The following is a 20258-nucleotide window of genomic DNA, read 5'->3' as shown; positions in this document are numbered from 1 at the left end:
CCTCACAATTGCTTCCAAGGTCTGAGCAGGCTATTGAGTTTACCAAGTCTTATAAAAAAAATGAATCCATTTAATAAAAACTTTCTTTAGGAATAAAGCCTTCTTACTACCTATTTCTACACTGCTTGGATGATTAAGAAATAGTCAGAAATTACGTCCTCATTGTTTTGGGAAAATAGCAGAGTTTGTATGGACTAAGACTCACTAGGGAGGAGTACTTTCTGAAGGCTTTTTTTCACAAAAAGATATTAACATTTCAATTTAAGGAAGCACATTGTGTTTTGCTACCAATTCTAATTTTCCTTGCAATAGAAACAAAAATGCTGTGCTAGCTTCAAATCTCTTTCTTTCATATCCATTCCTAGAAAACACTTGAAATTAAACAGACATAGCATCCCCAAATTTCTTTACTGGAAAAATAATAATTATCCACAATATGACCTTTTTTCCTCTGAACTGTGCTGCTGTTGCTAATAAATCAGTCCATACAGTAGCTTTAACTACAAGTTACCTGTACCATTTATTCTTTTACCATATGCTAGCGATACTGTACTCATATATACTTTTAGCCACAGCATAATCAGCAAATGACAGAAACTGAGTAGCTATAAAAAAAAAAAAAAAAAAAAAAAAAAAGTCTCACAGGAGGCACTGGATGTATCAAGTCCAAGCTCCAAAGCCTGAGGTCACTTATGAATGAGCTTAAATCTGAAGTTTATGATCCCCCTGACTTCAGCAGAGCTAGCTATATGCCTCAGGCTAAATATACTCTTAATTCTCAGCTGAGATGTTCTTGAAGCACGAAAAAATTCCTGTTTCCCAAAGGAAAAACATGTTTTTTCTAGAAATCATTGATACACTAGCAATGTTCTTCCCCAAAAGTAGAGAACATGCATTTAAACAAACGGGAGAAGACATAAAATAAATCTGAATCTATAATGAACTCTAAAAAGATAGATCAAAGGGAAAAGTGGTAAATGTAAAACATGCTGAATCATCTTTCATATAGATAAGAAGTTGAACAGAACAGTAAATGTGATGACCTAAGCCTTGATGAGATATCAGCATTTCAAATATGTTTTTGCAGCAGTAAGTATAGGGACAATTTATTCCCATACATAATTAGAAAGTATTCTAATCTCCAAGGACTTCTGAGGACTCCAGAACATCTAAACTGTAATTTATAAATACAGCTAGCATTATTAAATAATCATGGTACTTCTATTCTACATCTACAGTCTACTGGGAGACAGAATTCTTCATTATTATAGATACAAAAAATCTGTCAAACTTATCTCAGCTGTCTGGACTTCTAAGCCTGAAAGAAAGCAAAACTCACTATCTTTTACCTACAGTTTCAAATATTACTGTTACCTGAATAAACTTAACTGAAATCAAGCACTAATCAAAGACTGAAAATATACAAAATATAGGGGCTGTCAGCATCCCACTCCTCAATATGAGATTCAGATAAGAATGTACAGTAGAAAAAAGCCCATCAAACCACAATTCTTTAACAGAAAGCAAACAGAATTAGGTGAAGAGAAGGACTAAAGATGAAAAAGCAATGGGTTTTTTTTTCTGCATGACAACTCCAAAATGAGTTGAATTTGCAGAAGTAGTAACTGACTTTATAAAGCTGTAATCATAATAAATCCAAGTGCCATCTAAGGTAACATAGGCTCCTGCATATTTCAGCAAAGTACAAAAAGCTTGGCAGGTAAGAAAGGAAAAGATGTGTTAAATGTGATTGTGGAAGGGGAAGCAAAACAACCTCACTTCTAGTTAAGAAGAAAGTGACACAACTGGAATTGTCTTTCTTTACCTACAGTTTGAAAATGTGGGAAATCTAAATTCTCCCACTGAAAGAAAGTGCAGTCTTCCCTGTCACCTCCTCCGGCCTTGCTGCACATACTTTGTGACTCGTCTAGCACATACCACTGAGCTGATTCAACAGCTCATTACTCCTATATTCCGAGGGGAAAGATGCTCAAGAGTTTTTCGTACAGATGAGTTAAGAGAGCAGGCTGTTGTGAAACTAGATGCACAAGTTAACACAGGTCTCCATCACTCCTTCCTCTGCATCTGCCGTGGGGATGGGGGGGGAGCAGCAGGCACAGGAGGAACATATGTGTTCCACAGAGCCCCTGCTCATGGCCTCTGCAGCCTGAAAAACACAAACCACCTGGGTTTCTTTCAACCTCTTGATTTGTTTTCAGAAGAGAGAGACAGAATACTACTTCTGGGAGAGTTTGAAAAATTCTTTTAAGCTGCTTGTGATATATCATTCTGAATGAAGTTTAGAGAAACTTCATTCCAAAACATCTTATTTTTCCAGAAGCTAAAGGTGACATTTTTTCCATACCAGTTTCCTTCTTACCTCTATTCATTTCTTTTCCCCTTTCGGCCTACCCCTACTCTTTACTACCTGTGTTAACTCAGTGTCAAAGGATTACAGTGTGGGTTTCCACAAAAATTCAGTACAAGGCAATGGCTTTCGCCTGGTCAACCTCGTCCCAGAGCCAAACCCGCCCCTTCCAGATGCTCAATGACACAGCCAACAGTAACATGTAACTCCACACAGCTCTGCACAACCATCTGTGAATACAAGTCTGCTGTATTTGCAAACTGAGGGCTTTGATTGAATATGCTCAGAACCAGGAGCTATTTGCATTTAATCCAGCACATGCTGACAGTAAGATGGTTAAGCAATGTATTTATGTCATTCTAGCTTAAACCCCATAATTTACAAGTACATCACATCAGTAATGTTATATTAAGGAGCATAAAAAATACATTTCCTGAACCCCCAATACTGCAAAAATCTCCAAATGAGTCAAACAAATTAAAGATTAAGTAGGGAAGAAAACAATGAAATTGAACCTTAGAAATAGTTATTTCATGTTTTATTGAAGAAGAAAATGTATTAGAAATACAGAGACTTGTCAAAACTATTTTCTGTGAAATTAACAGCTTTGGGAAGAAGCACAAAAATAATATTACAAAACAGCTGTGCTTTTATTTTGTCTACTTCCTGCTTTTCAATCTCCAAATAAGTATATTTTTATAGTAGATAGCTTTTTTTATTAAGAAAAACCTCTGTGAGAAAAAAATAGGTGAAGTCTGGAAGCTCTTCAACAGGTTAATCATGATACCTAGCCTTTTGATAGTCAGCAAAATCAATTTATTATAATAAAAAAGTTTACTACCAACATTTTTTTTTAATAATAGTTTCTCAGGCCCTAGGGCCTCTCTGGTTTCCTTAGCCTTTGTCAAGACATTGTTGTAGTCTTTTTTTTCGTAAAACATATGTGAACTGTGTTTGCAGGGCTGGAAAGACTTCGCGAGAGAAAATAAGCACATTATCCATACTGCAACCAAAAGGCACTACACTTATTTACCATCCATTTTCTGTTTCATTTCTAACATTTCTGAGATTCAGCAGTTACTGTGTTACAAACAAGCATTACTATCAAAAGCTGGATGTAAGGAATTAATGCATTTTAAACACTGAAACAGCTCAGAGGAATGCCTTTGGTCTGTCAGGTGTGTTTCACATTTGTAGACATGCTAGTCCTTAGGTACAGACATTTCTACAAAGGCTATTTTAAGCACATGCATACAGAGCACTGTAGACTGAGGGATGCTGCATGGGGCCAGTGTCTCCAGTAATCAACTTTTCACAGCCACTTTTTAGTCTATAGTTCAGCAACTCCTCAAAAAAAACCACAAAAAAATATAGGGATACCTATAGACTCAGTAATACTGCAGTGTGTAATAACATTTTGTGCATGACTTGCCATTTGCAGATCTATGCATATATGTGTTACCCATCTGCAACAGAACACTTGTTTCTTATTCTTAAAAGTGCATTCAGAATACTTCCCACTGCAAACACACTTCCCTTTAAATCTTACCTGGAAAGAGACTCTTTCCTAAAGACATCACAACATTACAAAAACAGGGGGGGGAAAAGAGCCCCCAAACCCTCTAACACCGATGTACCCTCAGGAGGCACAAGGAATGCATTGTCTTTTGATGAAGCTACTGGAGCAGCAGCTAGCAAACTTTGCTTTGACAAACTTTCAATGTCAAGCTGTTCCCTACAGGAAGAGTTACATGGAAGAATTTTGAGAAGTGGAATGTGATAAGGAGATTGCTGGACATTATTCACTTTGGGTTAGAAGGAATATTCCTAACATAAGCCTAACTACAGAAGGTACAACTGGAAAATTTCTTCAAGGTTACCTTTCAGGGTTTATCTCAAATTGTTCCCTTGGCAAAAACAAGTGTACAATGTCCTTCTTAGTGCAGAAATCTAGTCAGGCTATACAAACCAAAAGCACAGCTTTCTTCTAGGAGTCCCCAAGAGGACAAAACATTCTCAGGTCTCGGGAAGATCCTGTACCCCCAACCAACCTGCAAAGCATTTGCTACCTATTGAATTCCCCTCCTAATGTTGAACCTAGGCTGTAATAAATCTCTGGGTTTACAACCTGCACAGAATTTATTTCTGAATTCCTTCCCCCTCAAGGGAAGTTGGAGGTTAAAACATAAATGAAATTCAACAAAATCCAAACAATATGAAGGATTTGATAGAACACTCACAGGGACAAAAGAAGGAACAACAGACTCTCATCACAAGAGATTCAGGTAAAGACACAAAAATAAAGTCACCTAATATTTTCAAACACTACAGCAGATTTGATCCAATCTTTGACTAATGAAGGATTTTGGAAAGATTTTAAAAGTAATTTAGATTTGAGCCCAGACTTTAGTTGATTAGTATGATAGGCTTTTGCAATATTTTTTCCTCTTGTTTATATAAAGAAACTTGTGGTTTGCTTTGGCAATTTTTTCTGCAGACGGAAATAAAAAAACATAGGAGCAGTAACAGTAGCAGATACACCAGCATCAGCAATGACACTGTCTGCTCCACTTCTTGCTATGACACATGAAGAGGCACAAACCAGAACATAATTGGCCTCTAAAGAATGAAATTACTCTAGTTATTACTGCAGCTCCATCCCATTGGTATCATGAGTATCTCTCAGACTTTACTGCCAAACCCCCATGACTATTGGAGTACCACTTATGTACTACAAGTAAATTAAGCGACGAGCCCATGGTAATGCTGGAAATCGGCATCTGAGAATCCAGCTCAACCCAGGAGACCCACACTCAAGTTTTAACTGTCAGACTACTATTTCTTTCTCTATCTAAGAGTGAAGCCACAATGATCCCAGAGATAAGTATTTCAAAAGGTCAAAAGCCATCAATAACTCACATACAGTTTCAGTCTGACCTTGTAATAGGATCCCTGCAGAAGTTGTATCGAAGGAGCAATTTTTTTTTAATATAAACAGAGTTATGGTTGTTCTGTAAAATAATTATAAGCTCATAATTGCTTCTTACTCCCTAAATCTCTCATAAAAGTAAGAAGACAGGCCATACTCCTCCAAAGTTTTCATCACATTTTCATTTTAGCAAGACATCCAGTCCAGATCTTTGTAAATGTACAAAGCAGGAGAAAAAAGCAGCACTTGGCATCTTACTTAAACTTTGCCATCTAGAAGTGCAGATTTGCTTTAAATAGGACACTATGCTTTGATTTGTCATAATGTTTATTATTGCATTTATTTTCTGCCTGCAGATATTATTAAAGATGATGTTTCATCTCAATGTATGTATAAAATCAAAGGAATGAAGAAAGGCAATCTGCCTAATTTAATTACTGTCCTGGTTCTTTCAGTAAATGATGGTTGAGCATACCAATATGAATAAGGATTTGTAACTAAATGTCACACTGTAACTATAAAAGAGCAGGAAATTGAGATACAGACTCTGAATCTAATTGTTCTACGATAACCATACAAATGCATCTCACTCAAAAGTATTCTTTAATGACCCTGAAGTTCACGGCTGCACTCTTTTGCCCCTCTTCTCCATTAATGAAAAAACCTCTTGGTATCTAAACTATGTGATGCTCTGTGATACTGCTCCACTTAACTGAGCGGGATTTACAAGTACATATCACTAATAAATTTATTAACAGTCAGATAGGAAACTAACATACACAGACCATTTGAATATATCAGTCCTTCACCACTCTTCACACCAAAACAAAGAGCTAAAACTACCAGTTTGCTCAGGAAACTGAGTATTCTTCTTGATCCACTGAGAACACACAGCACAGGCACATTATCTATATTCCAGACACGTTTTAAATGTATTCTGAGGAAAGCATAGCTAGTAGCTAGTCTTACATGCTTTCTCATCAACAAGGTTTGGTTAAACTCAACTTTTAAAGTAAAACACACTAAAAAATATTTAGGATAAAGTTAATTTGGTAGCAGTTCTAGGTTGTGTTTTGTTCTTCTGAATTAAAATTGAAATAGGATTGCACCATTCATTTACATAAGTAAGGGAACAGAAACAGGGCTCAATCCAGTATTTCTTTTCCAGAATATGGATCAGGATGCTGGAAGACTAACTAGTTCCATTCCAATTTAATACTAACTTCACTATTTCTTCTTCTTACTCTCAGCAGTTTACACTTCCAGAGTCCTAAGGCTCGCCTAGCCATAAGTGTGCATTGGTTACTTGAGACTAACATAAATATGCTCTTTTTATTTGATACTGCCACACATATGTTCACTTGCAAACCCTGCAAAAATCCCTTTCCTCCATACTCAGTCCTCTTTCAGGAGCTATAGATCGTGGTTAGAAAAGTTTGGAAGATGCCAAGTTTTATTTCATTCCCTGGAGACCTTAGGTTATTCCATTACTGTGCAATATTTATTAAATGCTTCAGGGAAAAATGTGCAGCTTAGTAGAATAGGTCATTCTGAAAATATATAAAAAGCCCTGTTATAACTTTTTCTAGATATATGGAAACTAGTGGCACATGACTTTCCACTCAATACTTCTAACCCATGCTGAAATTCAGGCATATGTGTGAAATCAGGCTGGCCACAGCTGTGGCTCATGATGCTCTCCCTTCACCACAAGAAGTCTGATGGAGGAATTGCAAGCATTTATTCAGCAAGACATTTTCTCTTGCAAAACTGAAAACTAAGGTGAACTTTACCTTTTAATTGGTGTTAGGATATCTGTAAATAAGTCACACATCACTTTCTGTTTTGTTCATTATTAGTACTCTTCACTTTATTACCTTATTATCCAAAATTTGTAGTGACAGGGCAAGATGCTAGCTAGCTAGATAATCATTAAGCCTGTTCTTTGGCAGAGACACAGAGTTCTCTATTACTTTACTGTCATAATCTTTACTCTGTTCAAAACCTTTAAGTGTAAACCGAACTGCTATTACTGCTATTCCAAACAGAAATCTGAAGAAATGCTGCTCTAGCATGCTGCTTTAGCCTGATCTGTAACACACAGAACTCTGAAAGATGGAATTTTGCAATTACGAGGGTTTCAGAAGTGCTCAAGGAGCCGAGTGTCCAGTCCCATTTAAAAATCAAAATAGGTCATAGTTTGTAAATGCAGAAACATAATCTGCTGCCAACAACACATTCATGAGCAAAGCAATACATTCAAATTAGTTAAGTATTTCTGCTCTAGTTCTAAGCAGCTTTTTGATTAAAATGCATAGTTAGGTCTTTTTTGCCTATTGTCTATTTAAAAGCAAATTAAAACCTTTGAAAAATTTGCTTTCCTTGCACTGACAAACTTCTGGTCAAAAAAAAAAAAAAATCACCAAAAGACCAAAGGAGTTTCATCACAATTCATCACTCCTATTGTGTACTAAAAAACTAATAAAAATAATTAATAGATTGAATTAATAAGACGCAGGAAGAACTCCAAACTCATAACGGAATTTTCACACAGTTTGTTCATCACATTCAAAATACTTCAACAACTACCTAATTAATAGCACTGGGTCATTACACCAACAATTTAGTTTGGCTGGGTACTGATGGCAATTGATCTGCAGATTAGCTGGATTTAAAAGAAATACAATACAAATGCCAGACTTCTGCTTCCTAAAAAAACAAGTATACTGTGCTTTTGTTGGCAAGGCAGTTAATATCTAATGTAGGGATGTTACTAAAAGACCATATTCTGATATAATTAATTATTCTAATTTGACATTTACATAAGTATTTTTGTGTATCCACTTCAAAACCCTTTCTGCCTTCCCCTCAGTCTGCAAAGCCCATGCTGTAATCTGTCATTTCATTCATAAACCTTGAGGAAGAACCAAAACATGTATTACCACAGAGTTAAGAAAACACTTAAAATGCTTCTAACAGACATAGTCTTAACTTAGGTTTGATCAAAACGTGTTCCATCTCTGAAAGTATTTGTATATAATAAATATATTATATATATATATTTTATATATATATGTATATGTATACACATAATAAAATAATATATAATAAATATATAAATATATTAATAATATATAAACATATATAATATATTTATAATATATAAATAATATATAATAAAAATAACATTTTGATGGATTTTGATGGATTATAAAGTTTCATATTCATATAAAATTTCATATTTCCACTTTTTTTCCTCAGCAAATAAGATAAATAATTTCATTTCTGAAATATGCTGAGTAAAGAAACTATGCTTCAGTATACACTGGATCACAGCTTTTTATCTGAGGCTGGGGCATTTAATACAAAACAGCTAAAGCACCAGCCAAATAAAAATCTCTCCTAAAAATTATTCAAAACTATTCAGCAAGCATTCCAGCAGCAACATGATGGATGCACAGGCCAGTATGGGTACCCAGCTAATCAATATCACACCCATGAATAGTCACTGCATTGTGTGGAGCCTGATGGGGAAGGGACAGGAGCATGTGCTTAATATTCAGCACCAGAAGCAGTCCCCCAACTTGCAGCCAGACCACTCACTGCAAATCCCAGCAACACACACACATCTTTGTAGGAGGATGCAGGGCACCTGTTTCATGCTACCCATGGCAAATACTTAAGGAATTACCAAAGCCCTTGGATAGCTGTGCTTTTGTGAACTTTCAGGAAAAAAACCTGCACTCCTGATTTAATGACAACACCAACCACATAAAACCATTTGGTTTTCAATAGGCTACAGCACAACACCAGCACACAACTCACGCACATTAATGTGCATCACTTGAATAAGTTCCCCACTGCTTGTATCACTGAATATAAAGGTTTTCCTCATACATTTGACTAATCCGATATTCGGAATCAAAAACATTGTTTTTCATGAGGGAAAAGGAAAATGAATGAAGTTAAATTAATGCTGCCACTTTCTATAAACCTGCAATGATTTCCCACTATAGAAACCACTGACTCCGTTATTTTACAACCGGAAATCAAAGTTGCAGCGTATTTTAGAAGTCTAATTTACTCAGATTAATAAAAAGGCACCCTCAAGACTCATAATGTATGTCATTTTATGCTTCGTTTTAAGCATTCCATCTTAAGAACAGTATGCAGACCTCTCAGCAATCACATTGCGTAATATTTTCAATTTGCATGCAGTAGCACTCTGCACTCACCAATTACTATACAAATATTATTTTATTAAATTTCAAAGCAATTGTGTTAGGTGGGATAAGAAAATGTGTCTGTCTTACATTCTTTGTCTCAACAGTATAGCCTTTAAAACAGAAACAAAAGTAGTAAATTAAAGCAGTAAACTCACAGAAAGTTGGAAATTAGGGAATTCCAGACCTCTAAAGCTGTGCTAAGACCAGCAAAGCACAGACATCTATGTTCGAAGTAGAAGCATCTGCCTGAGGTTTGCAGTTGTCTCCTTATCTTCTCTTGTATGGTTAGACAAAAAGTTAGGGATATTTTTTAATTTGCTAGTACTCAAAAGGATTTATAGCACCTTTTTGCAGGAACCTCATTTCATGCTGGAGGGCAACCAGCTCATTGGGGAAAAGCTGAGAGGGCAGAACAAGAGCACAAGTAAAAAATGAGTTGGAGTAATAAATAAATAAATAAAAAACCACCATAAACAACAAAAGAGGTAACAGATCTTTGTCTCTTTCTCCTTTCTATCTCTATATTGTAATTAACACAGCATACCACTTTCTGCAACATCTCCTTTCCTACCAGCTAGCCTGTAGCTCCTCCTGAAAGCTCCTTAATAGAGAACTCTCCCAGAAATCTCTCCAATATAATCTTATTTTCTATTCATAAATGGTCACTAAAACAATGGTAGATCAATACAATATTATTATTTTGTTAAATTAGTATTATATTGTAAGCTTCAGTACAAAGACATATCCTCACATTAACAAATACCGTTCTTTAAAACTACAGCAGCTAAAAGCAGAAATTATTGTAAATAGTCTCTTAACTAAAAAAATCTCTAAAAAACTGGAGCTCCTAATGGCATTTAAGAGAATTTCTCAATTTGCCATTAATCAGCTCATCAACAGTGTTTATTAACTGGGGCAGTACCCTTCAGAATTGTTAAGTCTAAATAACACAGCTTGATGTATACAGCCTCCTCACCAAGGCATAATATTTGATATTCAAGTTAGAAATGTGATGTTAGCCCTTGTATTCATATAATTTGTCATTAGAAATTTTCATAGTCTTTTAAAGAATAGTTATTCTTCAAGCTATTCCTTAGTTATCCCTCTGTAACAACTGAAGAAATAACTGAGTAATTTTCCAATTATACCTCTTCATATTTCAATCTATTTGTTAAAATACTGAACAGAGCTTCTCTTGGAACATTTCTCCCCATAGTGATTCCCCACATAATTGTTTATCAAAAGGTGAATAGCAATACAGCTCTAGGACTGATGGCTTTAACCAAATAAATGCTGCAATCAGCATCAGTACGTAGAACATCAACAGGATTTTTACTGTACTACAAATAGTCACAGTACTGCTAATACCTTTGACATCCAGAAGCATAATTTTAATGTTTCTATTCAAAAGGCAACATTTTGTACAATATTTTTATACTCATGAACACCTTTTTTTGATAAGACTAAGAACACATGCATTAACTCTCAGTTGACTTCAGTATGAAAAGTGTGAATGTCAGATACACAGATCCCCTGCAAGTATTAGAGAAACATAAGGAACTTGTTAGGAAGCTAAACAAATACTGTAATAAAATGGATTCAATATGTAAAGCTGACATAATATAGAGCTGAATCTTCTCTATAGAAGAGACAGCACATCTGTCTAACCTCTAACTAAAGGAGGCTCACAAATCTGTAAGTCTGCAACTGTCTTGACTGAATTTTACTGAAGCGAGCCATAGATAAACTCTCAAGCCCATTGTTTTAAAGAAGCCTTCACAAAGAGTTCAACAAACCTGCAACTGGCAAAAATTACAGATAATCATCTACTTCTCAGGCCAGTCACATACTTGAAGAACTAAGCAGTTCTTTGGTTCATTTCAAATTCCATTAAAATAGTATGTTCTACAGTAACAGTACTGGCTCATCCTCCATGTGCAATCTGCTGTCTTCTTGTTTCAGAATCAGGCAGAATTAAAAATCTGAAAAACATATATTACCTCCCAATTACCTGAAAGAGCTTGTATGTGTATGTCCAGGATATTATCAATTTCAATCTGATGAACTTATGAAAATGTAAAGTTCTGCATTAAATTAACTCTTGTCCTTAACGTGATCACTTGATCACTTTTGTATTCCGGTGCCTGTAGAAAAAATTGCACCAAAATATTTGATAATGTAATTTAATTGAACAAGTTTGGAATTCTATTTAGGTATGAATAGAGATGCCTCTTGGGAAAAAAGCAAACCCAGAAGTGAAAACAGAGAACATACTGACTTGGAATTACTGAAAAGAATTTTTGTTGAAAAGTCTTAAATCCTGGAAGGCATCTCATTTACTCTGGATAATGAGCCAAGAGCAGGGAGATTATGTGTCATATCACATCTCCATCTTAATTACTTCTCTATCAAGTATGATATTATTATTTTCGTTCAGACATTATTGTTTTCGCTGTTCTAGAAGCTGCTACAAAATTTTTGTCATCATATACTGGACATAACTTTTCTTTCACTGTTATTTCAGTGCTTTGTAAAAAAAAAGAAGGAAAACAAAGTTCAGGCCAAGTGCAATACATCAGGGAAGTTTATTTATGGAAAACAGTTCTGCCAGTTAATTCCTTTCCAACCAGTCCAGGGAATAAATAAGTTTGAACCCCATATGGTTTCTTATAAAATGCAATGTTTGTTTCTGAAACCACATTTCTTTAACCAATCATTCAGCTTTCTGTAAACAGTTAATAGTACTAATTCAGAATGGGTTAGAAAGGGCCTTTTCTGTGGAGTTCATTTATTGCATCCCAGCTTCCAATAATTTAGAAAACTATAATCAAGCACACATTACTGCTGCAACCCCCATACTCTCTACCTAAGCAAACAGAACAGATGCTGCATCCTGTAAGTAGATATGCAAACAGGTTTAAAAGCACGGTACAATGGTTAAACAGATTTATCATAGAGATAATTCAGATATGTTCATAGAATAATCATACACAGAAAATATGAAACAGGAGCACAATTCAAGCAGTTTATCTGCAACCATTACTAAATTTGCATCTAAGAAGGAACCAGAACTGAAAATGGTCCACACCAGCCAGCACATGTCTCAAAAACCCCACTTCCACTTAAGTCTGCAAGAATGTTCAGAATATGGACATCTATTTGGGTGAACAGAGAAACTGGGATCAGGGAGCAGCAGGTAAAAGAGAAGGTGAGAATTCCTTGTGTTTCAACACATGGCACTGTCAAGATAGAGCATCACAGCAGAGTACAAACCCAGAACTCTACCTGGGATCAAGCACAAGTCCTACATCGGTTTGAAGACTCTCCAAACTCTGCTGAGTTAGCAGGACTTCTGTTCACAGATGAGGCCCTGCTGTCCCACATGACAGCAAAGGAAATTGCTCTTCATAGGTCCCACAACTTACCTTGCATAATTCTATTATAAAATGGCAATAAACACAGTATATAGCAATAGTTTATTGCTGTTAATCAAGGCAGCACAACAAGGCTTTAACCAAACATGAGAGAAACCATCAAGTTACACTCATGTTTCAAGCCAAACCTCCTTTATTTGAAAAATATTATTCTGGTACACACAAAATGTGATCACAATTATTCCACTGATGTTCTTTTGTTAAGTGCCTGGGGTAGGCAGCAATCATTTTAAGTATTCAGAAAAACAAATGGGTCTGCCCTTGGTACTGAAACTCTGTAGCTATAAAAATCACTTCCATTTCATAACTGACCATATGAAGTCCAAGTGCTGTGTAAACAGCATTTTTCTGATTAATTACAAACACATTTAGAAATAACTCTAAAAAATTAATACCACTCTTGTCCTTCCAAGAAAATTACTCCTTTTTATTTCCAAGTAATTGTACTGAACCTATTTACTTTTTATTCCTAGAATAACATTACCTCACTGAAGACGGACAGCATTTATCTGACTTACCAGAATGCTGGTGATGTTGCTCTTCCAGGAACTCCAAGTCAAGCATTAGGTCATCTTCATCCAACTCACAGGAACCCAAGTTATTCAAAACATCCTAGTATAGATTAAAAAAAAAAAAAAAAAAAAAAGAAAGAAAAGATGCATGAGAAACATTTAGACAGATGTTTTAGCCAAATTGCTCCGCACAAAATGATTTCCAATCAGATCTGGAAAACTTGTTTAAGGAGGAGCTACAGAAAAGCTTTCTGCTAACATTAGACCAGTGAGAAATGGTATGAAACAACTGTCCAAACTGAAATGTGTTTGTCACCGTTGTCTTTTTAGAGGATCTCAAATATTTAACAAAAATCCCCAGAAATACAAGTGATATCATCTACCTTTTTTTTTTTTTTTTACTGTTCAGTGATGGTTTTGTGCCTTTCCAAGTTTAAGCATAATTTTTTATGAAGAATAAAAATGATATTTTTAGCACAACATAAAAGTATCAGTGTATGTTTTTGTATTAAATTTTGGAATTCTGAGCACTGCCTGCCCTTACCAATATACTTTGAAGAGAGATTTATTGTTTTATTTATCAAAAGGATTAAGAGATGCAAATTTAGCATAAACAGAAAATTCAGGCATGAATTATCAACTTGTCAATGTTTAAGTACTTAAGCGGGTGGCAAAGGCTTATATAGACAGAGAAGAAACCTGACTCTTAAGTGTAGCTGCTTAGGTCCCCATTACCATTTGTTTGCCACGTCTTAACCATAGACACATAAGGCAGGTTTACAGACAGGGATAATAATTCTCCATCTTCTTCCCATGTGTATTTTATTTTATGGTCATTTCTTTTGATGTGGTAATACATTGATTTTCTTCACAGTCACCAACACCTAACCAAAGCTAATACAATGCCTACTCCAGCTGGTACTTTATTTGCTGATCAACAAGCAATATTGCAGGGCTCAATTTTTTAGTCCATCCACAGGCAAGTAAATCATTAGACACTGCATGGGATTGATGCTGGCACACTATGCACTGCACATGCTCCCAACACTAATGTAACATAAATCCGAGTGAAAGAGGCCAGGTTATTGTCCCAAAGCATTGAACTGTCCGGGAGATCTCTGCATAGCCATCTCCATCTGCTGTATGGAAAGTAGAGAAATATGACAGTAGTACACATTAAACTACTAAAAGCCCTTCTTGACTTCAGTTCCAACCATATTTTTTTAGGTTCCTTCTAATTCTTTAAAGTATTTTCCCATCACAATAGATGTCACCTCTTATTTGTATTCACCACTTGCACCTATTCAACCCTTTGGAACAATTATTTCTTCAAATTCTGTTTTACACTCTTTCACAAACAACATACAGGCAACACAAGAACTTTTTCTTGCATTCTTTCCCTGACTTACCATCAGCACAAGAGACTTCTTATGAGATACAGAAGCCACTGGTAATGCTGTCACTAGATTTTTGCTCCCTTTTTAAATGAAGATGCTATTATGCACTCAAGTTTAATCAAATGGTATCTTAAACTCAGAGAATGCACAATATACTTTGTTTATATATTATTTTTTCAATGTTACAAAAGAATTTGGTGAAAACATCCAGAAGAACAATCCCTGCAATTTTTAAGCAACAGCTAAAAGCTTTTCATGCCAGTAGAGGCAAAAGGCAAAAAGGTTGGAGTATGCAGGTTTGTTCTCCACCTTAAAATTGTCTATACTACCACTGACCAACTGAATCCACATTGATATTAATGCTGAGCATCCTTCAATAAGCTACACTAGCAAGGAGCAATGAATTCATGCTGATTGAGCATCTCCCACGTCTTGTGCAGTAATTTATGTGTGATCTGAAATCATAGGGGAGATTGCCTACAAAAACATAGTGACTCACAGCCTTCATCAAGAAACAAATTTCATGTGATTTGGAATTAACAAACACAAACAGAACCACAATTTTCTAAACTGAAGAGCTGAAGAACTGTATAAGAGAGACAAAAAAAAAAAAAAAAAAAAAAAAAAAGTTGCATTCAACTCTCCTCCTGCTTATTACTGCTTTTCAGGAAGATCTTCACCATCTGAGTAAGGCTCCAAGTGGAGGCAAACTGCACTCCATCTATCCTCTCTGTTCTGCAAGGCTGATGTACATCCTGCTCCACACAGCAACACCCCTTCTCGTCTACCTGAGCTGAGGGCTCTCAGCTCCCCTCCCAAAGCACCTGTGACCCCCTTGCCTTCCCTTTCCTACAGCCTCTTTAACTGCATCAACAGCAGGCATGATAAAGTGACAAAGAAAAGCCTCCCCTGGTTTTTCTTTCTTAAGTACCTCCTCCAGGGAAACAGTCTCCCTCTGTTCCCAGGAGTTCACTTGCTCTTTATAAAGGGACAAATCACAGGACTGGGACCAAACAAATTAGAGCAGCAAGAACATCATGGCAAGAACAAGGGCTTGACAGGGCTACTCCACCTCCAAGGATGTCAATGATGGCAGTCTAGCTGATTCCCTGCTCTGATGGCCCACCTGTGGGCAGAGTTCTTCCATGGACACTAATCAAAAATGAACTCAGGAACACAAAAAAGCCCACCCAAGCAGAGAGCATTAGTTAGATTCCCAGGGCTGTTCTAACTACCTACCATTTTCTGAAAACATATAATTAGAAAATAAGAGAGCTGAGCTCTCAGAATGACCTGCCTAATGTCACAGCACAGCTCAGCAATAATGCTGCGAGTGCACACAAACGTCCTCCATCCCTCTGCCTCCTCACCAGGATTCATTACTCCTTTGTTGCTATGATAATTAGCAAAAATTGCTATTTCCTTTAAAGTTTAATATCTCTTGACCCTTTGCCAATTCTTCCCATCACCACTGCCACAGCGGTCTTTGAAGAATAACACAATTAAATATTAAAAAAATTAAGTAAGAGGTGATCGAGCAGTAAAGAGCATTCCAAGTGAGTAGTTTCAAATCTTTGCTACATAAAGAAAAAGAAATTAATTCTTCCATCAAAGTGTCAAAGAACCATTTGTTGTCTATTTAGGGTGGCATACCTTTTATTTATTTTAGGAGGCAAACCATTTAGTTAAGGCACCACACTGCAGCAAAAAGCTCCTTATTGACCCTGTAATAGCCCTTCAGAAGCCTGAAGACATACTTCCTAATTCCAGAGTGTGCTTGACTTCTACTACCATTTTGTAGACTCAGACCCTAAATTAACATGATGGTGCTTTTTTCTTCTAGTCTATCTAGAAGTTGATCATAACCTGTGAGAAGAGCATGGGAACACAATCAATCATTTACCCACATGTCTCAGATTTTCCTAGTCAACATAGCCTGCAACTGGTTTAAAAACTAATAAATTCAATTTGTCAACCATACTTTCCATACCTTTGAGTTGGTGGACTACCACTGTTATTTTAAAAAGCTTCTATTCACACAAGAATTCAGCAATAATAATTTAAACATTACCAACTCAGACTAAACGGCAGCGGTTCGTACAATGGCTCAGGATGTGATTGATAACCATTAAGCAGAACAGGATGCTAATCGTAAAATATTTCAAGGCATCAGTAACCTCTTACTAACAAATTTCAGATTTAACATCCTTACAGCAACCACAAGAAGTACAAACTGCTATTTTCATCTAACTTGAGTATCTTACATGGGACTCAATGAATTCAGAGGTACTGAGCTTAGTCTGGGCCTAGCTACAACTTCCCTAACATTCTTAAGTTATATGACCTATGAATAGTTTTAGTATCAAAAGATACCCAGTGGTTTGCATGGATATAGTACAGAAACAGCTAAAACTTTTTAGTAATAGAGATGTAACCAGGCACACAGTTCCCCCAGCCAGTAAGTTTGCTCAGGCGTGTTGAAGATTTCCTTCCTACACCTTAGTACCCTCCCTATCTCCTTTCTCTCTTCACAGTTTCCCTCCCTAAGAACAGAAACTGAAAAGAAATCTAGTGCATAATACATAAATTTTAGTCCCTTTCCAGAATAGCAGAGTATTTAATTATCTTTATATCTTAATTATTTTATACCTTAATTATTTTTTCAGTTTAGAGGACAACACTAAAAATTAGTCTAAAAGCTGGAATAAATAACAGCAGCTTTAGCAATAAATATATATAAAATGCCTAAGATAACCGGTCTCAAATCTACCATTGGGCTTTAAATAACAAAAAGCAAATAGCATCTCTTTATGAAGGCTTCTTTACTGTGTTTTTTTTTTCCAAATTATTATTCCAAATAACTAACTTACACATATAAATACCAAGTCAAATTACTGCTTATGGAATTACAGTATAGTCCTCTAAAAACTGACTACTCTGCTTTTTAAAAATGGCAATAAAACACACATACAAATATGCAAATACACTAATGTATATTATTTTGTTAAGCAATGTAATTCAATTCCACATGGAGAAAGCAAAACCGTATTAATTGCACAATACATATAAACCAAGCAGGCTAAACCCATGCAGAATTGAGTATTTACAACTATTAAACCAAGTTTAATAATTCGGTTTAGGTAACAAATGTTCCCATTTGAACCAGCCAGTAATCAGCAGCACCAATCAAAAGATTCATTTCTTCATGTTTTCACACATCTTTATTCTAGACTTCTTGCTTGCCTAAACAATTGAAATAATCAAGGAACAACAAGGTCCCAAAGGCTGCAGACACAGATTCTCTGTCATTACCAGCATTTTTGGAATGTTGTATCTGTTACTTTGTAATTTCATTCTAATTAACATGCAGTCCCTGGTCAACATGATATTCAAACAATTTCTGTATATTTTTCAAGTGCTATAGTGGTAATCTTGAGATAGATTCAGCCCTGATAAATCTTGCTTTGCTGAGCAAGGGGATGTAATTCTTTTTTTCCCACCAGTGTTTTTGGTTACCACACATAGTTGAATGTGGGGCCTTGCATTTTCCAGCATATTTCCAGGTTCTTTTACACAGATTGAGATTTCCATTTCATTGCTGTATTGTGTTACTGCAACAAAATCTTGACTATTTGCTCAGAGATTGTTCAAGGGCTTTGAGAACCTGAGGTCCAGTAAGCAACTTAAGCTACAAGACTGAAGCATTGGCATGTTCACAATTATTCAGTTCAAAAACATTTCTCTCAAACACATCCACGGCTGAAGAAAATATACACTGGTTCAGTTAACTCTAGTTATAAATACATTGCTATAACCTTACTGTCATGAACATATTGAGTATATTTCAATCTTTAATGGATCTTTTGGTCAAGCTTTGCTCAGTTTGACACTCTTTTGTCACTGCACTTCCTCTGATGCTTGCCTTGCAAAATTCTCACTGCTGCTGCAACTAAATTGAGTGGTTGAAATTTGGTTATGGGCATCCCTCTTGGAAAGCTGAGTCTTGTACACACACAGAGACACATTTTTACTCAACTGTCTGTAATTCTGCCCCACTGCCTCTTCAGATTGTACCAGGTAAACCCTAAATCTCAGGGGAATAATTTTTTAGCACTTTTTTCCCCCTCAGAAATAATAGGAAGGGCCTCATTTGCATAAGTGATTATGCAGCAATCACTGTATTTTCAAAGATATTTTTAGAAATACAAGAACAGTATTTTAAACTGGCTTTGTATTCTGTTTTGCTTTCATTTCCTCTCATGTTGGCCTCTAGACATCTTTCTAACTATCTTCCTGTGTATTACTCTTCTTAACTATTTTCTAAATACAAATTTATATATATATTACTGGTAGGAGATGGAAGAACATTACCAAAATGTAAGGATTTAATGTTCATGCCTCCCCATTGAAATTATGTACTAAATGTTAATAGATTTCTTTTTTCCTTCATGGCAGAAACATATGTGAGAGGCTATTTGAGATCAATGCCATTGCAAGAGTATACAGAAAACACAACCTAGGGAGAATAATTTGATTTTTTGTGAAGTCACATGTATTCACCTGTATCAACTGAGGGTCACTGAATATCTGATGCTGGAGAAGAACAGAATTAAATACTTATTTCAAGACCGAAATGATTTCTAAAGATTGCCGAAGGATAGTACTTCATCCAAATTGTATTCAACAAAGGAACATGGCATACAATAAGCATAAGAATGAAAACTGAGACATACTCATGGAAAAAGAAAGACCTTGATTTATTTAAAGTAATGTTAGCTGCTAGAACTGTACCTGAATAATTCATGGACATAATGAAGTATTTCCCCTTCTGCTCGCTCCCACACACTTCAAAGGGAAAATGAAAGTATGAAACCCAGCAAACAGAAAAAGTTTCAAAAATATAGAATCTCTGCCAACAGCTGAAAATCGTTGCATCAAGTGTAAAGCTTATGGATTACTTTCATATACCAAGAGCAGCTTAAAACAGTTCTTTTCTCCTGAACAGCACCACCTAAAAAGCATATTATTCCCTACACGAATAAACTGAAGACTTTAGAAAAGAAAAAATAAATCTCGCCACGTTTGGTAAAAGCATCTTCTGTAGCTAATATGTGAAAATCCAGTTATATAATAAATTAATGTACCCTTAAGAACCAAAGACAGAAAATTATCAGTGGAGGGAACAGTCTAACTACAGAGCTCAGATCCATCAGGCTACTCTTCAAAATATTTCCTGCGTGCACTCTTTCGGCCGTGTAAGGGAAGAGCAGTACTTTCCACCTGATTGGTGCTTCTGCCCCTTCAATTCTCTCTGTGCATTAAATCAATGTCTGCAATGATGCTCCTCTTGCCTGAGTGATTATAACTAATGGAGTCTCCCAACAGAGCTCAG

General features: G+C 35.9%; 1 protein-coding gene across 5 annotated transcripts in view; it reads right to left on the bottom strand.

The window, feature by feature from the left end:
• Positions 1-20258, bottom strand: part of CCSER1 (coiled-coil serine rich protein 1) — a 603186-nt gene that overhangs the window by 476530 nt on the left and 106398 nt on the right. For all 5 annotated transcript variants that reach the window (XM_053941467.1, XM_053941468.1, XM_053941472.1 and 2 more), the window contains exon 4: positions 13476-13569. In XM_053941467.1, coding sequence (XP_053797442.1) covers positions 13476-13569 — 94 coding nt within the window. The remainder of the gene's footprint in view (positions 1-13475; positions 13570-20258) is intronic.

This window comes from Vidua chalybeata, chromosome 4 (assembly GCF_026979565.1).
Source record: "Vidua chalybeata isolate OUT-0048 chromosome 4, bVidCha1 merged haplotype, whole genome shotgun sequence".
In the NCBI taxonomy this organism is placed as follows: domain Eukaryota; kingdom Metazoa; phylum Chordata; class Aves; order Passeriformes; family Viduidae; genus Vidua; species Vidua chalybeata.
The sequence above is the reverse complement of the archived record's forward strand: the minus strand, read 5'-3'. Positions and strand labels throughout refer to the sequence as shown.